The 25,709-nt window shown below is 35.1% G+C and overlaps 1 protein-coding gene across 1 annotated transcript; it reads right to left on the bottom strand.

Annotated features, from left to right (window-relative positions):
• Window positions 1-17,093: 17,093 nt before the first annotated feature.
• LOC141640253 (transcription factor HHO5-like) lies at window positions 17,094-20,996 on the bottom strand. Its single transcript, XM_074449104.1, has 5 exons — window positions 20,676-20,996; window positions 20,461-20,573; window positions 19,738-19,990; window positions 18,247-18,323; window positions 17,094-17,514 (listed from the first exon to the last, which is right to left on the bottom strand). The coding sequence occupies exons 1-5, from the start codon at window positions 20,842-20,844 to the stop codon at window positions 17,275-17,277; spliced, it is 852 nt and encodes a 283-aa protein (XP_074305205.1). The 5' UTR covers window positions 20,845-20,996; the 3' UTR covers window positions 17,094-17,274.
• Between the last annotated feature and the right edge of the window lie 4,713 nt (window positions 20,997-25,709).

The raw sequence follows: 25,709 nt of genomic DNA, 5'->3' as shown, positions 1-25,709 counted from the left end.
GGACAGGTATTATAAAAGCCATACTCTTATTTCTACTAGGTTCAGCGTCATCTTTGTTAAGAGTAATTTCATGGGCCATGAGAGCACCAATGAGTTCTTGGTAGGAGAGGTTTTCAAGATCTCGTGATTCCTCCATTGCTGTGACTTTGGCACGCCACTTTTTAGTCAGGCTCCTAAGAACCTTTCTAGCAATGTCCTCAGTACTGAACCTTCTACCTAGGTTTTTTAGTTCGTTTATAATGCTTGAAAACCTTGCGGACATACTATCCAAGGACTCATTAGGCTCCATAATGAATAGCTCATATTTTTTGCATTAGCAAATCTATTTGGTGCTTCCTAACAATGGAAGTACCTTCATAAGCTAGTTCAAGCCCATCCCATATCTCCTTGGCCGTAGAACACAAAGAAAACTGATCGAACTCTGTAGAAGTCATGCCGTTTTGCAAAAGACTTATTGCTTTTGAGTTCTTTTCGGCCTTCTTGTAGTCGGCCTCGACATAGTCCTCTTCTTTCTTTTCATAGGTCATGCCTTCAGTGGATGCAACCAAGATTTTGTGCAGTCCGTTTTGGATAATCCTCCAGCACTCCCAATTATAACCTTTCACTTAGTGAGTCATCATGTTTTTCCACAATCCATAATTCTTCCCATCAAAAACGGGACACTTGAGATATTTGGAATCCATTTATCACGTGATAGGCAGCGGAATATAAAACGATAAGATAAATAAGGACAAGATAGATCAGCCTCTTTGCGGTTAGGCAATCAAGAGCACGAGGCTCTGATACCAATTGAAGAGTCTATCGATCCGAAATACTCAAGAGGGGAGGTGAATTGAGGATTTAAAACTTTTTAAAGCTTTTTCGATTGTATGAATATAATTGATTATTTAAAGTTTATTGATTAAACTTTAACTAATCAACTAATGAATAAGTAAAACAAAATAAACAAACAAATGAAAGAGAGGAGACACACAATTTTTGAAGTGGTTCAGTTTCACAAGTCGAAACCTACGTCCACTATTCTCGATTAATAAATTTAGTACCTTTCTACGGATTACAAATTTACTAACCCAACTCGTACAACTAACTCTAGCTGTAACTCAATGAGTACCGTTAAATACTCGAGTGACTAACTTACGCTAATAAGAAAGGACTAATGATTCTTGCAAAGGTTCACATTAATGAACAAGTAAGAAATCTATTGAGCACTATTATCTTATAACGATAAATTAACAAATGAATATACGAGTTTAAAACACACGATCTTTCAAAAATAGCAAATCGGTTTTCTGCTTGAAATACACGGTTTTGCTTTGTAAAAATAAAATCAATTTTATGCTCAAGGTCTCTAATTTAAATGTTTCAAAAGCAAAGTATTTATAGGAAGGAAAAGGCAAAGCACACTCGGTTTCGTGAAACCCTAATGGCCGAAATAGGAGATATGTAAACAAATCATATCTTCTATTATTTCTTTCCTTAAAGCCTAAAAGATAATAAGGAATATTCCAAAAGATAGAATATAATTTATTCAATTATTATCTTTTCCATAAATTCTAAGATACGATAAGATTTCTTATAACAAGAATATCTTTTACCACAAACAACCATATCAAGCAAGATATAAAAGATATGTAAAGATATTCCTTACAGAATAAAATCTTTACAAAGTATACCCTAGGTTACACGAGATGTCATGGCTCATATGCCTCGTGACTCGTGCAAACCCTTGTTCAATATTTGGGTTAGAATTTAGGTCCTAGGAGTGGCTAGATAAAAACTCTAATTAGTAGCGTGGTCCAACTCATAAGTTGATCCAAAAGACTACCAATTAATGTTTAAAATAAAACCAAACACCGCACTAAACCAGGCTTTATTTAACAAATACTTGTACTAAAACATTTAAAATAAACGTTAAACAATTTTCAAAAACAATTTTGAAACAATGTATGTCGTGTATAATAAACTCAGCATCTCAATGTTATAGTAGGAGAGCTATAACATTAAGCTCTTTTACTAGTAATGTTATAGCTGCAAAGCTATAACTTTACCAATTTAAGAAATTCAATCGTAGTTATCATTACGAGACAATCACCTATACTATTCTAATCTTCATAGGAGATCTTCGAGTATAGGCTACTTCATCATCCAAGCTTGATTAATCTTTAGACGAACTTCGTCTTCACATAATACTTGAATGAATCTTCAGATAGTTTTGATCTTCAATTGAGGCTTGATCACAATATACTTCCATCACAATTCTTCTTTATTGCATGTAATAAATAAGTCTAATCTAAAAGACTTAAACAAACGATTACGCGCAACGAGTATATAAATTATAAAGCACCTTGACATCATCAAAACATAAACATATATACTATATGGTTCAACAGCCTCCTGCTGGTACACTTGTTGCTGGTACGTCGCTGGCGGTTTCTGGTGCACTGACCATTCCTGCTCTGGTAGCTAGAGGCTAGAGGGACCCTGGCGTCCAAATCTGTTATAGGACTCTAGAGGAACTCTGGGGAGCAGTTCTGCTGCCGGCATCTAGATGAATTCTGGGACCAGATCTGCTGGAGGACCCTGGTAAACTCCATGAACCAGATCTGCTAGAGGACTCTGGGGAACAACGGGGACCAGATCTTCGGCTTTGGGGAGCAGATAAACGGCTCCGGAGAGCAAATATACTGCTGGATTCCATAGGAATTTCGAGAACCAGACCTGCTGTCGGGCTCAGGCTTCTGAAGGAACTTTGGGGACCAGATCTGCTGCCGGACTCTAGTGGGACTTCAGGGAGTAGATCTGATGAGGAACTTCTGGAGGAACTCTAGAAGCAGATCTAGTGCTGGCTTCCGGGAGGGTCCCAGGAAGCATATCTACTGCTGACGTCTCGCGGAGGATCTCAGGAAGCAGATCTGCTACTGGCTTCCGGGGAGGGTCCCAGGAGCAGATCTACTGCTGGCTTCTGGCCAGGGTCCCAGGAAGCAGATCTACTGCTGGCTTTTGGATGACTTCATGGATAGAGAGGAGATCTTGCTCGCTAGTAGGCATGGCACCGGAGATTGACTTGATGACAACTTGGCTATAGAGATCGATCACCATGCCCCACGGTGGGCGCCAAACTGTTTTGGTAAATTTCTACCAATTTAGGGTTAAAGTAACCGCTCTTTTTAGCCTCGTATCGGGGGGTTAAATTATATGTGATTTGTGACGGAATATGTATGTAATTAAGACGGAGTAACGATGTAAGTAAAGTAAAGGAAAAAATAAGGAAATAATGACACAAGAGATTTTGGTGACGCGGAAAACCCAATGTGGGAAACAACCGCGGGGGGGGGTCGGAATCCTGCCAATATTCCACTATATGATAATCGGAGCATAAATACAATATACAACGGTCCGGATCTGACGACAAATAACCCGTTTTGTGAGTAAGCGAGGCAGATGGAATATTAATCAGATGTCAGTGGCTATTTGACGGATTACTACGTGGAACTTGGGCTGTGGTGGTTTTCACATGGTAATTATTGGATGATGAAGGGAATGATGTCATTGATTGTGGCCATTGTTTATAAGTTATACGTAAGTATGGTGTTGAGTGGTTGCTCCTTGCTTGCCTGCCTCCCCTTTGTTGTAAGCCGTTGTGTGTGTTCCTGTGTGTATGTGAATATAGATCCCTTCTCTTGTTTGTCTTCCTTGTATTAATAGTGAATAAACTCTAGTGGGTTTATTAGGGTTCTCCACTTATTTGTCGTGTTCCTCTGTAACAACCCGGATTATAAAACAACGGAAAAACTTATATAAAAGAAATATCAGAGTATAATACTGATAAAAGGGTCAAGGTGGCGGAAACACATGACCAATCCGGTTCACTACTAAACCAAAACAACTAATACTGTTGGAGTGTCCCCGACAATAATGCGATCACAATTGTCGATCATGATGATCACATGTTTAAATCTCATTTTTAAGAATACGTAAGGGATGATTCATTTTATAGTCAACTGATCAACATTAATCGGTAGCGATTGGCTTGCTACGATTTGACGTTATCATGTCGGGACGGTGGTGGTCGGGCTGATCCCTTAAGGTCACACCTAAAGGATGATGCCCTAATCTGTAAAATTGATTAATTGTATGACGATACAAGTTAATCAATTCCTTAAAATTGAATAATTCAATTTGTGAGAGAGAATATTGATATCTTATTATAATGGGATTAAATAAGATTTATTTTAGTAATTGAAATATTTTATTACTAAAATTGTTTATTGTTTGTGAAACGATAGAGATGAGAATTAATGGTTAATTATAATTACAAGATGTTGTGAATTATAATTAAATGACCCATTTTATTTATGTGATCAAGTATTACTAGTCAATTTGTTGTATGTAATTTAATTAATTCATAAAATGATATTTATGTGATTAATATGCATTAAATTAATTAATAACATGTATCATACTACATGTGACATATTGTGTGACAAGTGACAAATTGACAAAAATAAAATAGTAGTCCATTTTAAGTAAATGGACCGAAATGAAGAAGGTTGGTGGATGGTGGTGTTTTATTTTAATAAGCTAAAACAAACATCATCATAACACTACTTACCTAGCCTTACATGTCTAAGGTTTTGATAAGAACAAAAGGGAAAAGGGAAGGACCATATATTGGTCTCCCAACCTCCCAAAACCGTGACCCCCTTCAATATACTAGAGATTTTGTTCTCTACCTATTCAACTCATGCATGTTCATTCATACACATGCATAACTTTCCTCTCTCTCACATTATTGTTCATCTTTCTCTAAAAAAACTAGAGAAATGATGATTAAATTTGTTCAATCACATTACTAATATTATTAATGTAATATATGAGTATTAGTAATCAATTTTAAGGTAAACTACTAAAAAAATATCTAGCACATTTTATTTAGTAGAGATAAGGGATAATCTTGGGTGCAATCAAGAGGAGTGGCTTCTATACTTGAAGTCTTTGGAGGATCATCCTAACATATGGATAGATCAAGAACAAGTGAGGTAGGAGACTTCACTTGTGCCCAAAATGGTCGAAAATTAGATTGTGAGAAATCGTTTTTCCTCATCTCCTTTTATTAAGTTTGCATGCATAAGATCCTTAAGTTTTATGACTAAAACTTTAAACTAAAATATGTAATATGTAAAATATGATTTCCAACAAATACATTATTCAAAGGTTCTTAAAAGATAAAGCAAACTCCTATTTTATTATTAAGCTCGCTTCGCACATTCCCCAAGCAAGCATCAACCAGTCACCAACATCTGAACAACCTGAGAATGGGGGTCGACAATCAGTCAGGAGTAACTAGATGCTGTCCTAGTCATGTTTACAACAATTGAATATAACTAACAATCATTAACAACTGAAATGTAAAGCCAGTAAACATGCGAGACCATCTATACTCATGAAAACCCAACATAGCTTACCATGACTTAATTAATCTTAAACGGATGCAAACATGCAAACCTAGACCATATGATACCACTAGACCATGAATACTTACAAGACTAGTAGCGACAAATGGCCCACAACATCCTAAGGCACAAAGCAAGCATTAAAGCATAGCAAACATGGTGACACATAATCCACAGCAACAGAAGGCATAAAGCTAGCAACAAAGCATAGCGAATAGAGCGAACGCCCGTTAGAGCGTATAACCACTGCCTCTAACTTGCCAGAGCGTATAACCACTGCCTCCATCGGTGTGGAGCGTATAACCACTGTCTCCACGGTACTATGTATAGCATATAACCACTGCCTATATGTCTAAGACCTGGCCAGACTCCCGGTGCAAACTGAATGACACTCGGGACACAGAGCGTATAACCACTGCCTCTGGCCACCCCCGAACACAGACCAAAACAAATTCCGCATCAATGGGTGGCGTTGGTTCATTCCGATAGTATATAACTGATACTACCGTCATCTATTCAAACCATCCAACAAACAAATGCACGGTATAACTGATTATACTAAGATGCGTGAACAACATCACGACTCAACTCATAGGATAGTATAACTGACCATCCTATTTATTATATGAACAAGAGTAACCAAAGATATATGCAAACACTACGTCCTATAATAACTGAACACAACACAACATGTGAACAAGTATAAGCAACCAATGTTATAGTAACTTCAACTATAACTTTAATATTTAACCATTAAATGTTATAGTAACCCTAACCATAACATGAACTCTGGATGCGAGGTTATAGTAACCGGAGTCGGTTTTTAAAATAATGCTGAAAAATAAAATATTTATCGTTTTGGGTCGGTTTTGAAACTATTTGTCAAAATAGTGTCTACGTAGACTCGGGTTTTCCAAACCTGGAACACGGGATAGACACGCCATTAACAATGGCGTGTTTACTGTCAAACTAATAATTAAAAAAAAAAAAAAAAATTGGAGACCCGCCATTAGATATGGCGTGTATGTCAACCAAATAAATTCCTGCCTTTTTTCTTCATATTTCACAGTTTCGTGCTCAATTTCTTCCTTTATTAAATAGCCATCATCATCATCATCCGCGAGCACCACCACAAGCACCACCTCACCGGCACAACCTCACCACGACTCCTATTTGATTTACGCATCACCGAACCATACATCATACTTTCCGATTACGAATCACTACCAAGTACCAACGCTGCTATATATGCAGATCTAATTGATGAATTGTTGAGGAGCGGTGGCGACGACGAGGAATACCTATCCGGATAATGGAGGTTGCGTCAATTTGTGGGGTGCGATTGACCATGGTTATGGTGAAGGTGGTGGGTGGTGCTAAGGCTAAAAAATGGTGATAACTTAATTGTTCAGGCGATTTCTTTGGAATGCTTATGGTGGTTTACATGATTGGGAGATGACGGAGATGATATAATGGAATTAGAGGAGTGATGTTGATTGATTGTTGTGGGTAGACAATGAAAAGGCAGAAGGGCTATTGAGAAATTAGCAGGTGAAGTACTGTAGAATGGGTAGCACTAGCAGTAGAGTACATGATTTATGAAACCCAAAGACACGCCAGTGCCAATGGCGTGTCCTAACTTTAATTTTTTTTTTTTTCGAAAAATTATATTAAACACGCCATTGTTAATGGCGTGTTCGTTCCGTGTTTTAGGTTTTGAAAACCCGAGCCTACGTGGACACCATTTCGACAAATAGTTTCAAAACCGACCCAAAATGAAAAATATTTTATTTTTGAGCATTATTTTAACCATAACTTCAACATATATAACTTGAAGTTATACTTACCTCAACCATAACCTTGGCACGTAACTCAAAGTTATACTAGTTCCAACTATAACCTTGAGCCATAAATCTCAGAGTATGTTTGTTTCAACGATAACCTTAACTCGTATCCAATGTTATAGTAGATTCAGCTATAACCTTGATTTATATTTCCAAGGTTATACCTGTTTCATCCATAACTAGAGTAACTACCCAAAGTTGTATTAACTTTACCTATAACACTTGAATCATCATCAAAGTTATACTAGCCTTAGCTATAACTATGAGAGAACCCTTGGTCGCCTATCATGCCGCCACTAGGGTTTGATTCGTAAACCCTAATTGCACCCATGACACCCATAATAAACATGTAAACAATATACGAGACATAATTAAAACACTAAATCATATACAAACCTGCGAAAACATAATTAACATGATAATAAACAATCAAAACATGTACTAATCATATAAATCAATCATTAAATCACATTAATTACATTAATTTGCATAAACACAATTAAAGGAAAACACCTAGTTTTGTTTTTAGCAATTAATTATGCGAAATGAGAATGAAAACTCCATGAAATACATGACCAACAAATCCTTGCGTCCAACACGTGTCAACGTCCCCAAAACCGACATCAAAGACGCACGAATCCAAATCCATGAAAATACCATAAAAGACTTTTCTTCTTCTTTACCTATTAAATAAGAGACCTTAAAGGTAGGTCTAAAGGTCCATACAAATAATTCTCATAAAAATATTTGGAGAATAAATTATTGTAAAGATAAGAGCAAGGATTGTGAAAATATAATTTTCTTTTGAATTTGGAAGAAGGAAAGATATTCAACAATGGAGACAAAGGGAGAAAAGAGAACAAAAGAGAGAAATAGAGGAAGAGGCGTGCGGCGTGCGGCTTAGTGTAGTGAAAACAAAACATTTGGTTTGACCTAGTTGCTTGCTAGGTTAAATTTATTTATAAGAGGATTATCTAATGGGCTTTGGGTCCATTAGCTCATACAATGGATTATCTGATTACAAAACCAATTGGATATTATTAAAACGCTAGGAGAGCTTAAATAAGAAAAGAAATTATTAAATTAAAATAGTCAAATCGTGCCCGGACATTTTAACCCTTCCAAAAGTAAATTATAATGAGAAATAATAAAATAGAGAACGAAGACGATAAATATAAATATTTCCAAACTACATTAACAAATATCGAAATAATTAATTTAATAAAATACTTTTATAATAAAATATTATTATAAAATACGGGGTGTTACAATCCAACCCCTAAAAAGAAGTTTCGTCCTCGAAACTTGAAATTCAAAGACAAGATCAAAAGAAGGTAAGAATTACAAGTGATCATCAACAAAGGTCATCTCGGAATCCTAACCGCTGCGCACTCTGATCCATATCCAAACTCAAACGAAAGAAAAAGATATCCAAATCCTCAATGTTATTATCATCTTCACACACTCTACAATCCCAAAAGTTACATCAAACTCATACCATCAAAGATCACGCTAACTCATATCATCTCAATCCAAAATGATCATTAAGCTAACATCTAGTCCTCATATTTGAAACACTCATCCTACTACCATTAACCATCATTCCAAACATATATGCTCTCTCATACTTCGTGAGAACTTATTACTATTACTCCAAGTCAGATAACTTTCAACAACCACTTTAATTCCAGCTCATCATTCACCACAAGATCTGGCATTGACCAAACCTCAAAATAGATTATCTTTAAACAAGGAAAATCTTTCGAATGAGAAAACTCTTCCTTTCATGAGTGTCATTAAAATTATTGCTACCATAATTTCCTCATGTTGGTAGGGCTTACTTCCATATACAACCTCTTAAGCTCTAAAGACTTTACCATAAAATTCGATAGTTCTTGATATACATTAGTATCTAAAGTCATCAATCTCAAACCTCAAACTCTGACTAGACTGTCAAAATCCTATCCAACCTCAATCTCACCCCAACATCATTAGTCGCACTCGCAAGACCCAATCATTTCCTTTGAGCACTCATGATCACGGCATTACTATGCACCAACAATCATACACCATATATTAAGCTAGTACCTATTGTACCACAAACCACTTGCCATCAATAACGCATTTCTATCAAAGCATAAAAATAGTATCACCCTACAAGCCATATCATCCATGTCCATATAATGATAAAGCTTATATCCTCAATTTCTAATCACAGTTTACTATCCATGAATATTATCTCAACATCACAAAACCACCACAAGACTGTATAAATCTATGTCCTTTTAATTAAACACTCATACTCTTAAATGAAACATGTTTAGCCCCAGATAGAACAAACAAACATCTATGTACCCTTAAGGTAAAGCATCTTTAGATTTCAGAGCTCAATACAACACTTTTAATACTCCTTCTCCAAAGCTCTATATGTTATCTCAATTCACACTCGTATACAACTATGTCACTATGTTCTCAACCTCAAATAACCAAATATCAAACTCAAAGTATCTACATCACTCGCCAAAGGATCCAAGCTCCCACTACGAGATGATCACAAGTAGCTCTAAATAGATTTCAAACATTTTCAAGTTACCATGAAAGAATAAATAACTTGCAAACCAAACAAAACATTTTCGGCAATACCACAAGGCAAAAGAACACATTCCTTTCGGAAGTAAAAGCTTAGGGAGAAATAAATGTGAAAAGGGTATTTTCAATAGTTCAAAGAAGAAGGAACTAGAGTTGAAATAAAGAACAAATAGAGAGCAACAATAGATGAAACAGATAGAGGACAAAGATAAAAGAAACTGTTGGTCCGAAGGCTCAAATAGAAGAGGTATGGTTAACACGTGCAAGGATGACAAAGATAGACGACTCCAAAAACTAGTTTATTTATGCGAAGACGACACTTTAAGATAAAATAAATAAAGCACGATAACCAAGGTCTTACAAATATCGTACAATCATCACTCAAGGTAACAACGTCTCGTAACATCCTCTCATCATATCTCCAAAACCAACAAATCTCTATATAATTGCCCCTTCACAATCACTACATTCCTCATTTCATCAACTGATCTCAAAACCTTTAACTCTCAAGATCTTCAACTCTCAAGATCTTAAACTCTCAAGACATCCAACTCTCATGTCCTTCCATTCTCAAGAACCTCATTTAATCACACTTAACAAATCCATCCATAGTAATCTCTATAATCCACAAAAGATGAACACCACGATACATTAGAATCATCGTCAACACGGTCATTCACTAAGGCAACACTTGAACACTTTAAGATAAATGTCTCACAAGTCCATAAATACAGTTCACTCATTTCAATCAATCTTTTAAAAGGTACGATAAGTAAATAACTCCTCAACGGATAAATCAAAAAATCTTTCATAACTCACTAATTGCCATTAATAATTCTTACTCCTCAAATATGGTATTCCAATTACAAACGAGTATAGTCTCCAAAATTCCCAACGTGCTTAATCTAAGTCCACAATAACATTCAATTCATTTCAAGCATTTTTTTCTCGATCCATAAATATCTCACATAACCTTTCCCTTAGCACGTGGCAGAACTCAATAATTCGACCTATTAAGAGGATAAGCCTCAATATTCCCAAATATAACCACAAGATAAATCCACTCATTATGTCCCTCACTTCTTGCAAAACTATGAAACCACAATCATGCATCTTTTGCCTCATAACACCACCCTCTATCGTCAATAAGGATTTCCTCAAATATATAAAAGAACATAACACCTATAATCCCAAATAATTCATCGTCAAAACAACATCTATTCCCAAAGTAAACTTCATCTCAAAAACCTCTAATCACAAAGTAAACTCCTTCGTTACCATAATAATAATAATAATAATAATAATAATAATAATAATAATAATAATAATAATAATAATAATAATAATAATAATAATAATAATAATAATAATAATAGTAATAATAATAATAATAATAATAATAATAATAATAATAATAATAGTAATAATAATAATAATAATAATAATAATAATAATAATAATAATAATAATAATAATAATAATAATAATAATAATAATAATAATAATAATAATAATAATAATAATAATAATAATAATAATAATAAACGCTCTTTTCTTTCACACTTGAACATCCCAATAATTACCATCAATCCTAACTTGTTGCCTCAAGAAACCACAAGAAGATCAACCTCGAAATCGCCTCAAACAAGGACATCACCATCAAATGATCCAAAAGGATGAAAGTACGATAAGAGTAAAGCTCGGGTTATCAAAGGATCAAAAGTTTTGACCGACATATAACCAAAATGCACGACACGTAATATGCAAAGGAGATTTTCAAAATTGACCGTCTTTAGAATCAACAAAACATGCTCGAAAAAGTCATACATGAACAACACTTTATACAATTAATGACGAAACAAAACATCAAGTCATAAACAACACAATATATAAACTATACATTTAATACAGTTAATAATGATAAACATTAAGACATAAACAAATAAATACATGAACAAAACATGTAATACAATTAATAATTATACGAAACATTAATTAAGGTATAAATAAACAAGTGCAATAACAACACATGTAATACAATAAATAACGATGAGAAACAATAAGATATAAACAAACAAGTCCTTAATTGTTTCTACCCCATTTACTCTCACTCATTTACTAAGTCAATTTATTTTAGTCATTAACTACGCGAGAGTTGGGAGCATGTTCGCTCTGATACCAACTGTAACAACCCGGATTATTAAACAAAGGAAAAACTTATATAAAAGAAATATCAGAGTATAGTACTGATAAAAGGGTCAAGGTGGCGGAAACACCTGACCAATCCGGTTCGCTACTAAACCAAAACAACTAATACATTATTCAAAGGTTCTTAAAACATAAAGCAAACTCCTATATTATTATTAAGCTCGCTTCGCACATTTCCCAAGCAAGCATCAACCGGTCAGCAACATCTGAACAACCTGAGAATGGGGGTCGACAATCAGTCGGGAGTAACTAGTTGCTCTCCTAGTTATGTTTACAACAATTGAATATAACTAACAATCATTAACAACTGAAATGTAAAACCAGTAAACATGCGAGACCATCTATACTCATGAAAACCCAACATAGCTTACCATGACTTAACTAATCTTAAACGGATGCAAACATGCAAACCTAGACCATATGATACCACTAGACCATGAATAGTTACAAGACTAGTAGCAACAAACGACCCAAAACATCCTAAGGCACAAAGCTAGCATTAAAGCATAGCAAACATGGTGACACACAATCCACAGCAACAGAAGGCATAAAGCTAGCAACAAAGCATAGCGAATAGAGCAAACGCCCGTTAGAGCGTATAATCACTGCCTCTAACTTGCCAGAGCGTATAACCACTGCCTCTAGCTGACGGAGCATATAACCACTGCCTGCAACGGTGTGGAGCGTATAACCACTGCCTCCACGGTACTATGTATAGCGTATAACCACTGCCTATATGTCTAAGACCTGGCCAGACTCTCGGTGCAAACCGAACGACACTCGGGACCTAGAGCATATAACCACTGCCTCTGGCCACCCCCGAACACAGACCAAAACAAATCCCGCATCAACGGGTGGCGTTGGTTCATTCCGATAGTATATAACTGATACTACCGTCATCTATTCAAACCAGCCAACAAACAAATGCATGGTATAACTGACTATACTAACATGCGTGAACAATATCACGACTCAACTCATAGGATAATATAACAGACCATCCTATTTATCATATGAACAAGAGTAACCAAAGATATATGCAAACAGTACGTCCTATAATAACTGAACACAACACAACATGTGAACAAGTATAAGCAACCAATGTTATAGTAACTTCATTTATAACTTTAATATTTAACCATTCAATGTTATAGTAACCCTAACCATAACATGAACTCTGGATGCGAGGTTATAGTAACCTCGACCATAACTTCAACATATATAACTTGAAGTTATACTTACCTCAACCATAACCTTGGCACGTAAGTCAAAGTTATACTAGTTCCAACTATAACCTTGAGCCATAAATCTCAGGGTATGTTAGTTTCAGCTATAACCTTAACTCGTATCCAATGTTATAGTAGATTCAGCTATAACCTTGATTTATATTTCCAAGGTTATACATGTTTCATCCATAACTAGAGTAACTACCCAAAGTTGTATTAACTGTAGCTATAACACTTGAATCATGATCAAAGTTATACTAGCCTTAGCTATAACTTTGAGAGAACCCTTGGCCGCCTATCATGCTACCACTAGGGTTTGATTCGTAAACCCTAATTGCGCTCATGACACCCATAATAAACATGTAAACAATATAAGAGACATAATTAAAACATTAAATCATATACAAACATGCGAAAGCATAATTAACATGATAATAAACAATCAAAACATATACTAATCATACAAATCAATCATTAAATAACATTAATTACATTAATTGGCATAAATACAATTAAAGGAAAACACCTAGTTACGTTTTTAGCAATTAATGATGCGAAATAAGAATGAAAAGTCCATGAAATACATGACCAACAAATCCTTGCGTCCAACACGTATCAACGTCCCCAAAACCGACATCAAAGACGCACGAATCCAAATCCATGAAAATACCATAAAAGACTTTTCTTCTTCTTTACCTATTAAATAAGAGACCTTAAAGGTAGGTCTAAAGGTCCATACAAATAATTCTCATAAAAATATTTGGAGAATAAATTATTGTAAAGGTAAGAGCAAGGATTGTGAAAATATAATTTTCTTTTGAATTTGGAAGAAGGAAAGATATTCAACAACGGAGTCAAAGGGAGAAAAGAGAAATAAAAAGAGAGAAATAGAGGAAGAGGCGTGCGGCTTAGTGTAGTGAAAACAAAACATTTGGTTTGACCTAGTTGCTTCCTAGCTTAAATTTATTTATAAGAGGATTATCTAATGGGCTTCGGGTTCATTAGCTCATACAATGAATTATCTGATTACAAAACCAATTGGGTATTATTAAAACGCTAGGAGAGCTTAAATAAGAAAAGAAATTATTAAATTAAAATAGTCAAATCGTGCCCGGACATTTTAACCCTTCCAAAAGTAAATTAAAATGAGAAATAATAAAATAGAGAACGAAGACGATAAATATAAATATTCCCAAAATACATTAATAAATATCGAAATAATTAATTTAATAAAATACTTTTATAATAAAATATTATTATAAAATCCGGGGTGTTACATCCTCAAGGTAGAGTTTGGTAATAACTTGGACTTTCCTTATTCAGAATATGACAATAATTAGGATTTCCTTGTCTTACCCGGGATCTTATTAATATCTTAGTCCAAGTCGAACTCTTCTTCACCTGCTGTCGAATTATTCTGCTTCCAGGCCTGCCTCCCTGGCTCGGTCCATGGGTCCGACTCCCCATGTACGTTATATGTACATTGCTCATTAATTACCCACTTATCTCGTGCCACGTAGCCCAGGCAAAATACGGTAATTTTGGCCCTAACAACTTCCATGATTTCACTCTCATTACCTATGTGACAGGGTCCGTAATAAAAAAATGTTCGAATTAATCACATTCCCTTGACTATACAATCAACTATCTCATGTTATCATATGGGTTCCTCAAGTCAAAACACGAGGTCAAACTCATTCTGTAACTCCCTATTCTCATAGGTAATTCCCGACTCTTGATATTGTCCTCTCACAACTCTCATGACCATACACATATACATGCAACAAAATTCATATCATATTCGAAAATGTATTATTTCGTAAGATAATTACAAAGTAACTGCGTATTACGACCCAATTACTCCAACAACCTCTGTTGATATTCATCGTGCCATGTGCATGTCACGTCAAGTCTACCAAATGATCACGCGTGTTTCCTCCATCCACTATAACATTTTGCTTAACATGCACGCTACCGTTTAGACGAAGATTACGATACTCTATCATGCATTTAGTAATCATTAAAAGACATATAAATGGCACCCATCATGTAACATGGACAGGTTCAAGATTATCATGGTGACTATCACATGCTACACAAGATTACTATATCACTTTGTTGTTGTGTTACTCTAGTCAAATTAATATTTGCCAATTAAACGCTTTAGGGTGATGAAATGCCATATAACATTGCTAGACATAAACAATTCATGAGGACACTAGTCATACGAGGGTAAGGTGTTCGCCTAGACGCATGGTGAATGACACAAACATAAAATGTGGGGTATAAGTCCATTACTCGGTAAAACATGTGCAGGCGAGTCCTAAGACAGGTCAGTCGGTCAAGCCTGGGTCGAGAAAGAGGCACTCGGTCGTGTGGAACCTACTCGGTCTACTACAGCCCCTACACGGTCCACTATACCCTCACTAGGCCTAGTATAGCTCACACTAGGTCCACTGTACAGCCATGTCTCACTCGTGAGTAGATTCCGTCAAGCCTAAAGGTCCTCTCACGCATCCCAAGGTTCATTTATCAGTCTCTAAATATCCGGGTATTACACATAAACTCTCGACCAAATCCTAAAATGATAGAGAGGTACATCAGTGACTTTTTCTGAACGATTTGATTCGTTAAAGAACCAAACGAACTTCTCGCAATGCCAAGGTTGTCCTTCTAGTGCCCTCGCCTTGGCTCGTTCCAAATCGAACCAAAATGCAATGGTTTTATCCTTTGCATCCACCACGTTTCCAAGAATTGACTTAGACGGATTTCATAACCAAATCATCGTATTTATTGTCGCTTTGACATTAATTGCCCTGGATACCCACAATTTCCCGACAAGCATAGATTTGCCATCAGTCACATCTAGACCTGTCAAAATTTGACCCGACCCGCCCGACCCGTTTCTTTAGGGTTACAAACCTGGTTTTTTTTACCCGCGATCCGTTTTACCCGAACCCAAAATGAACCGTTATTTTAGGTCGAGACCCGACCCGTTGGGTCAAAGGTAAATCAAGAATTTTATTAAAATATTAATATTAATATATCATATTTGAATAAATAGTTAAATTTTTTATTATTATTTAAAATTACAAACACAACTGAAAAGTCAATTTTTAATAACTTTTATAATATTTTATACTAAAATAATTATTAAAAAAACTTTATTTTAATAATTAAGTCAATATAATTAATGTAAACATTGAATATGATTAAATTATTAATTTTAAATGTCTTACATTTTTAAAAAAAAAAAATTTAATTAAAAAAATCATTTAAGAAAGACGTTATAAATTATTTCTTGACTCGTATTCTGACCCGACCCAGGACCCGACCCGTTTGACAGGTTTAGTCACATTATTCTCATCCTCCCATTCAAACGTCGTTTACCCACACCCTTCGCGGCTCACAATCGGCACCTTATCTTTTGGGTTTAACTCCCGCGTGTTACTCATCGTTTGTACCTGCATAGAGAAGCAAAGAAACACAAGAAAAAAAAAACAAAACGCCCTATCTCACGATCAAGAGTGTAATGTGGATTTGAACGATTCCAAATTTCCTTAAAATTTAGTCCTGACTCCTCTCAATCTTAATTCCGATTCGAGTTAAAATTTGGTGGCGACTCCTCTAAATCTTAATTCCGATTCGATACCTCGCTTCGAGTTGAAATTGAAGGTCAAGCCAGTGTTGCGTGTCCACAACTATACATTTTATATTCGACTACCCTATATTCATATCCAAATAAACAGCTGGAATTATAAAATAAGATGATATGCCGCAAAAATGTGAAGAGCCTCTACCAGAAAGATTGATGCCTCAAATGGCCTGTGGTCAGTGGACAAATGTTAGCGAGTACAGTATACTGATACTGATACTATGTTGGCATACGCTATTGTATGCAAATACAAGTACATTTGTTATTACATGTCGCAGAAAAGCGTGCTAATTTACCGTTCAGCAATAGGTCACCCTTCTCATTCGCCTACATATGTTGCTATGCCCATCAGACTTCTCGTCATCTTCTTCCATGCTTGAGGAGTTGCGCTTCCTGGATATGTCGAAGTTTAATGGGCTTTCTGGGGAACGTGATTTATGCATTTCCGAGTTTGAGTGGCCCAATTCAGGCTTATCTCTACCCATCTTTTGACCGACTGATGAATGAGTAGGTACCTTTCGCACATGGAGCCTATATTTCTGCACCAGACATTGAACTTTTATGATTGGTTTCCTATTTAGACATTTATTGGAGAAGGTAAAATCCTTGTTAAATGATCAATGGTAAAGTTATTGATGATCATGAGTAGCATTACATGATATGTTTATATTTCACATTTACACGGTACAATGAAGTTCAACAGTAACATGTCATTAGACCGCGCAAAATCTACGACAACACCATCTTGAATTGATGAACTCCAACAAACCAAGCCAAATAGAGGTTAAAAAGCAAGTTTCCAAATGTTCACAAGCAAATTGTGAACAATGGCAAGGACACGTCTCTCATTACACTCAAGCAAACATTATAGGGAACTATCCATCTCATGGCCTTACCGACCAAAACAAGTTCTGTGCTTCAAGATAACAGGCAGCAAAGCATGCATGACATCCTTTCTTCTCTCCACATATAATTTTCCGCAGTTAACTACTCCGTTAGTCCTTAGTTTATTTGGCAAGAAAAATGTGAAGTTATACTCCTTTCTCTCAGTCAATAGTTAAGTCCGAGTATTCAATATTTCATCAAAAAATAAGAAAGTCCAATGAGATTTATTAACCACAATTGAGTGGACTAGTAGTTAGACAACCGTTACTCTTTAAAACCGTAGTACTCCGTATGTCGTACAATGAGAATTTGCGATTAAAAGAACCATGACAACCAAAAGAAAAGGATGTAAGCTAGAATAGCAGGAGTAGCAGCATGATACTGACCTGTAAATGGCTTTTAACCTCATCATTTGTAAGACCATCCACTTGCATTAGGTCTCTTATCTGTTTAGGTGTGGCCACTGCAAAACCAACCCATTTCAACAACTAATCAAACACTAATCATCATTGAAATAATTAATGCTAATGCTAGATTTCCATCATATCTCAACTACTTCAATAAATAATACTCCCTCCGTCCCGGTCATTTGTTGTCCTTTGGTTTTGGCACAAAGACCAAGGAAAGAGGAGAGAGCCAATAGCTAAATGACATGTGGAACAAATTGAGTGTGAATGATCAATTTACTCATCAAGTTCATTCTTAAAATAGAAAGGACAACAAATGACTGAGACACCCCAAAATAGAAAAGGACAACAAATGACCGGGACGGAGGGAGTACTAGTGGGTTTTCCTTAAGACCATTTTATTTATAAAACGGATCCAAATACTAGCACATATATGGCGATAACAAGGACAGCTTTTTTGGCATTTCCTCTACAACATGTCATGTCCTTTGGTATCTAGCTATTTGACTCGTCTTAAAATTTTAAGAAAGACCTTTTGTGATTGCCCACAAATGATTAACTGAAGAGCAATACAACCCCAGTAAACTTTATCTACTTCCTCTTTTGATCATTTGATCCAGATGTGTAAAGAAACACTAAATTAGTTGCATGATTGATTACATTGCTTAATACAACATATAATCACAATTTTCAAAGATCCTGAAATTAGGAATTCTAACATTGCAAGATACCAGAAAATGACAAAACTTATGGTTATCCCAATTCTAATCTCTACTACACAAATTAGATAAGAGAGACGTCCAAAATTGAAGATAAGATTATATTGCTGAAAAGTTCATATTATTCAACCCATTTAGAGTATTATAATAATTGTTAAGTAAGATGTGTTTTAGAGAATTGGTCATCAAAGATTTCTCCATCAAAACAAGCAGACAAATCATAAGCCTTTAGGTATAAAGATTGTTGATTACATATGTTTACTATATCATAATCATGCAAATAAAATACAATATCTCTTGGTTTATTCCCACTCCAAGGGAATTATACTCACCATTACTCTTCGTTTCTTAATTCACAATTTCACATTCACTCTAATGCACACCAATATTCAAACATTATTTCACTAGCTTTACGACAATAGCAATCTTTTTTTATGATAACTTGACGACAATGTTTTACAGAGTATCTATCTAGCTAGTACTAGCTACGAGTTCTTTAGAATTGCTCGATTTTTAAAAGTTTATGAGGAGTATTTTAATTAAATTGGGCAATTCTTAAGAATCAGAGGGAGGACAAAAATAACAACATATGACTGGGTTACGATGAACGCAATTAAGAACACAAATAGAGTATTTTAAAACAGACCATAGTAAAAATTGGGTTGGAAATTGCACCAAATGACGGCTACTTTACAATTAAATTAAATTCATCTAACATGTAGCAAAATTGAGCAAAGTTGCAGCAACAAACCTTGGGAACCACCAAGCTTTTCAAGGGCATCAATAAACCGACAATGAAGCTCCGGCGACCAGCTCCGTCTTTGTTTCCTCTCTGCAGTGTGACATGCGGGTCTAGGCTCTGGTCTTCCGGTTCTATCCTCCGAAACAGGTTGAACAACCATATAATTATAAGCTGGTCTACCCACTGCCGGAGTCGCTAGCGATAATGTGGGAGCTTTGTCATCATCTTCCGCTTTCCGGCTACCTTCCTCCTCTTGATTTCTCTGTTATATAGAATTATTGATTTATACACCAGAAACACACAAAAGTTGCATCAACCAAAAAAGCATACAGGAGATAATAAAAGTAATTACCAGTAATTTATACGAAAACATCATACTTTGTTTGTATATAGTATAATTACATGTACCTGGGGACTCAGGCATCCCCAACCATCACCTTAAGAATTTGATCAAGACGGTCCTCTCACAATTAGGTGAATTTTACTAGGTGATCAACAATTATTTTTAATGTAAACCTGTCGTATACAATTCCTTCCGATCACATACAATTTTACTAGGTGATCAACAATTATTTTTAATGTAAACCTGTCGTATACAATTCCTTCCGATCACATACAATTAAGTATGACGGGATGGTTACAGCACTATAATAATGAAACAGATACCAGCAATCGTAATAGCAACCCGACCGTCTCATATTATAAGAGTAGAAATTTAGAATAAGTAATTACCGGAGCCCAAAGCTGAGCAGAGCTCATCCAGTCCTTCATCTCACCAAATTTATCCTTCAGCTGTACCCGTCTCTCCTCTCCTTTCTTCTCCATCTTCTTCAACTTTCCAATCGCTGCAACAACATTAAACCCTCCTCCGTTAATAAAACCCATGTACAAAACTTAATCAACAAATTAAAAAAAAAAACAAAAAAACAGTAATTAATTAAACGAACCATCATTAAGTAGAGAAAAAGAAAGAGGAAGTTCACGCTGAAATGCTTGGATCTTTTTGAGTTCATCTTCAAGTCCATTAATAAAGTGATTAAACTTATTATATTGATCATCAGAATTAACCGATGGTGGACTTAAATCTAAGCTAAGTTCCGGCAAACAATACACCATTTTTTTTAATTTTAATTTTAATTATTTGGGTTATAATAACATGAGAATAAAAAGATAGGGATGAGGAAAATGGGAGGCGTTGAAGAAGACATACGGTATATATCCATATGGAGAGAATAATATGGGATGCGAGATCGTTTCGTCGCATATATAGAATCTTGGAATATTGTGCTTTCTTCAACAAAATAAAATCTTTTGGGTTTTGGTATTAAACAGTTCTACAATCAAGGGTTGGAAATTAAAGATTTGTAAAATCAGGGGTCACCGCGTCACGGGCCATCCAATATTATTTGGATCAATAAGTCTTCCTTAAGACGGATGGTATCCGTCTTAAGTGTAAGACGGGTCAAGTATATATCATATTGTATGATATGGGTAAAGTAGACCCATGCCCCATCTATTTGTAGGCTGCAAAAGAAAAGATGTAGGGTAAAAGAAGATGTGACTATATAGTACAATGATTGGACATTTAGTATTAAAATATTAAATAAATGTGACTTATTAATTTCATCAACTATTTATTTCATTTTCAACATAGAAACACCATCTTTAATTCCTTATCCTCTTTATTTTTTTTTCATTCCTCCATTCCTAAACACCAAAAAAAATTCACATTTTATAGTTCCTTTTCAGTTTCTTTTGTCCATTAAATTTTACTGGTGTATTTATCACGATATTTTAGTAAATGTTACCATTTACTAACTTTTTGTAACCATATTTTATTACGTGTAATCTATTGACCTAGTATCATAATAGTGAACTGAAATGGTTACTGCTATTATTTAAATGGTCGTATATTATAAATTTGTTAAACAAGTTTCAATAACTAATATATGACCAGTTTAAGGCTAATTGTTTAGGGTTTTTTATAATTTGTTTGCATGTAACAGATGGGAACATATTGCATAAATAACTCAACATATCAAACAAGTATATGAACATGTACTAATGTGTAATATGTTCCCATTATGCAGATGTTTGTTTACATTAATTACTGAATGTAAGTTATTTGATAGGTAACATATTAATAACCTAAACTAGTGACATATTGGATAATTTACTTAACATTTTATAATGTGTAATATGTCAGTATTTCGCAACTATATGTTTATATGTTTCTACAAAATATACAGTTGTTAAATTGGTAACATATAATACAATGAAGCTAACATCTTGTAAATTATTTCACGGCCATCCAAGGATTGTGAGAATAATAAAATATGATAAATAATAGAAAGAGCAGTAGAAAAAGTTTAGGTGATGACTGATGCATTGGTTTCTCAGTTAAAAATAAATTACATTATTAAATAATGACTAGGTTGTACCTTCACGCTACATACAGTATTATATACTAAATGCCACATCACCCCCACATGTTACATAGTACATAACCCAGCCCATTTACAAATAAAATGGTACATATTCGACCCGTCTTATACTTAAGACAAATACCTTTCGTCTGAAATAAGAATTTGTGTATCTTTTATACATTTGACAGTGACGACAATTTTAAAAAAACATGTATATATCACTTTTTATACAAGGCTTCCCAACTTTTGAGACTATAGCTAGGACCACCTAAATAGTATTATATAAACTATAAACAATATATCCAACACATAAGACAAAAACACTACAACTTCAAACAATAAATCCAATACGGAAGACAAAAACACAAGAACTTTGTGAATCCCGTGAATTTTACGGGCATTAAAACTAGTTTGTATATATAAGTGATAAGACGGATTTAGTAGGTGTTAATTGGGTTGAATTTGTGCAAATTAGAGGTTTTGAGATGATCTTTTGTGTGCTTTATAGAGTAAATCATAGATGGATGTGTGTTTGATTACTTGTGATATTTAAGGATGATTTTGGTACTTTGATTAATCATGGAGATTGTTAATGGGGTCGGGATTTAAAGTCATGTGTGACCTAAAAAAAGTGAAAATTGATGGTTGAAGAGGAGAAGAGGAAGAAGTTAGGTGTAACCTACATGCCACCAATAAGGTCAAACGTCGGTCGAACTAAAAGAAGAAAACTTCGAGCAATTACATTCGCCCTACATTCCCCCACATTCGAGTCGCGCGTGCATGTACGTCATATTGATTTCGCGACATTCGCCCAACATTCGAGCTACACGCGAGGTCTGTAGTTACATTCGACCTTATGTAGCTCTTCATATCATATATTGTTATTTTATTTTACTTTGTTTGTTCCGAGTTTATTATTATGTATTTCCTAATCTAGATAATTACTATATAAGCTTGTTACTAGGTTTTTAGAAGACTACGCAGCTTTTAGAGAAAAATCATATATTTATTTTCATCTTGACTATGTGCAACTAATTTATTTTCTTGGATTCAAACAATTGAAGCACTCTAAATCCGATTGTGAGTTTGAATGCTTTAATTCCTCTTCTTTATTATTGTGAATTGCTTAATTCTTAATTATTTGAATGTTGAGTGATTATTGCTACTAAGTGGACAACTAGTGATCGATTTCTCCATTCTATTGTTAGTATTGTTAATTGAATATGATTTATTGATTAACTTTATGCTATTAACAACTAGGAATTAATATTGAACGATATACGTCGATATTAGTACTTAGAAGCGATTCACATAAATATCTAAAGTGCAACTGGATTGTATGCACTATTTATTTTCAATTGAATTCTCTAAATTATATTGTTGTTGTTGAATTAAACCTTGAACTGGATTGTTAAGGTTGTTTAATAATTAGGGTTGTTTAAGAACATGGTTCGTTTTTAATGGACTATTCGTAAGGAGAATTGGAATTTCATATTCACGATAGAGTAATCAAGATTAGTAGTTGAAATCGTCTTACAATGATCATTTGTTATTGGGTGTGGATATATGCTTGGCCCTAAGACGTTTTATATCATTTCATACACTGAAAGTCATTAGCTTTATTACTTAACTTGCATTAGTTATTCATTTTAGTTCGTTAGACAATCAAATCAAACCCCCCTTTATACTACGATCTTTAATTACATTAGAGATCGATTTAGCCTGCACTTTAATTTGCGTAAATTGTTAATCTATTTCTCTTGGGTTCGACCCCCATCTCCACTCTACTACTGTTTAGTGTTTGGATTTAAGTGATTATAAATTGTGATTTGAGGCATACGACTTTAGCCTTTCAAATTTTGGCGCCGTTGCAGACGAATTGACATTAATTATTTTTGTGTGTTTCTTTAGTGTAGACCTTTAATATATTGTTTTAGTTTATGCATAATACTCGTTCTTCTAACTATCCAATCGAGCCTTACGACTCAGAGATTGAACACACCCTTTTCAGGTTAAGGCAAATTGGAGAAGGTTCGTTAGTTGTTTTCGAACACCCAGATTCCAAGGAGGATATCAATTCTAATTCTGATACATTGGAAATTTCAAGTATTACCGATAATATGGCTAGAGATACCCGCACATTAAGGGAGGTCATAACTCCAAATCTTGATGTTCAACCATTGTGCATCACTTTTTCAGCGTTGGCTGATAGAGTTACTTTTGAACTGAAATCTGGTTCGATACATCAATTACCAAGTTTCAGTAGGATGAGTATTGAGGATCCAAGTAAATATTTTTCGGACTCTCATATTATGTGCACTAGTATGAAGCCACCTGGTATTACAGATGAGCAGTTGCAATTGAGAGCCTTTCATTTCTCCTTTATAGGAATTTCGAGAGACTAGTTAAATTATATACCACCGGGGAGTATAACTACTTGGGTAGGTAAGAAGAAGGCATTCTTGGAGAAATATTTTCCTCCTTCTTGATCAGCGCATCTGAAAAGAGCTATCAGTAATGTTGAATAGCAAGACGGGAAAATTATGTATGAGTACCTTGAGAAATTTATGCAGCTCTGTGCTAGTTGCCCCTACCATGGTTAGTCTGAACAAATCTCATCATGTACTTTTGTGGTGGACAGAACCGAGATGACCGCCTTATGATTCACTCAGCTTTTAGAGGAAATATAGTTAACAAAAATCCATCAGAGGCTTGGGAGGTTATCGCAGAGCTCGCCCAAACCTCTAGACAGTTTTACAGGAGACCACCATGAAGAGGAGTGAGTTCTATGGGTGTTAGTTCAGGCTTGGAGGAAAAGATTGATAACATTGCTTCCACCTTCGGTGATATGTTATCTGGGAGACAGATTACTATTGTTTGTGGCGTATCTTATACCGAGGGTCATCCTAACGATTTGTACACTTACGTGTAAGGAAGTGGCCCTGAAGAGGTGAATGGTGTTTAGGAGAGTACTCCAAATAAAAGGAAAGGGATCCATATTTTAAGACCTATAATGAAGGATGGAAGGCTCATCCTAACTTCCGTTAAGGAAATTCTCAAGCTACCACTTTATCTGTGTAACGACCCCATAAACCAAGGTGCCTTACCAAGACCACCCTAACATGTCAAGGTGATACCATCTCGATTGCCCGAGGTAAGTATATATCAAATAGACCATCCACGAACATTTAATAAAGATAAAAAAACTGTTTAAAACAAAATACAACTCAACGTTTAACCCAATTGTTCACAACTAAACAACCAAAAGGAACTAAAGTTTAAACGTCAGCAGAAGCTAGCTAAGCGATCAATGATGACTCGACCCCATCCAAGACCTGCATGCTACATCCATAACCATACCTATTAAACCAATTGCTCATCATCTCCGAATGGATCACCATATTTTTGAAAACATAAAACGGGGTCAGTCAACTGCATAACCAAAATAATAAATCAACAATGTAACCAATACACAAGTCAAACCAAATTGTAGCAACCATCTCCAAACTCCAATAGAACCAGTAACCGTCTACACACCGAAGTGTGTAGTCCTGC

Source organism: Silene latifolia, unplaced genomic scaffold (genome assembly GCF_048544455.1).
Source record: "Silene latifolia isolate original U9 population unplaced genomic scaffold, ASM4854445v1 scaffold_75, whole genome shotgun sequence".
NCBI classification, from domain to species: domain Eukaryota; kingdom Viridiplantae; phylum Streptophyta; class Magnoliopsida; order Caryophyllales; family Caryophyllaceae; genus Silene; species Silene latifolia.
The sequence above is the reverse complement of the archived record's forward strand: the minus strand, read 5'-3'. Positions and strand labels throughout refer to the sequence as shown.

Coding starts and splice junctions, on each gene's coding strand:
- LOC141640253 (XM_074449104.1), bottom strand. CDS start 20,844: ATGGTGTATTGTTTGCCGGAACTTAGCTTAGATTTAAGTCCACCATCG. Junction 18,324..19,737: donor AAAGCTTGGTGGTTCCCAAG/GTTTGTTGCTGC, acceptor TTGGTTTTGCAG/TGGCCACACCTAAACAGATA. Junction 17,515..18,246: donor AGGTTAAAAGCCATTTACAG/GTCAGTATCATG, acceptor TGTCTGGTGCAG/AAATATAGGCTCCATGTGCG.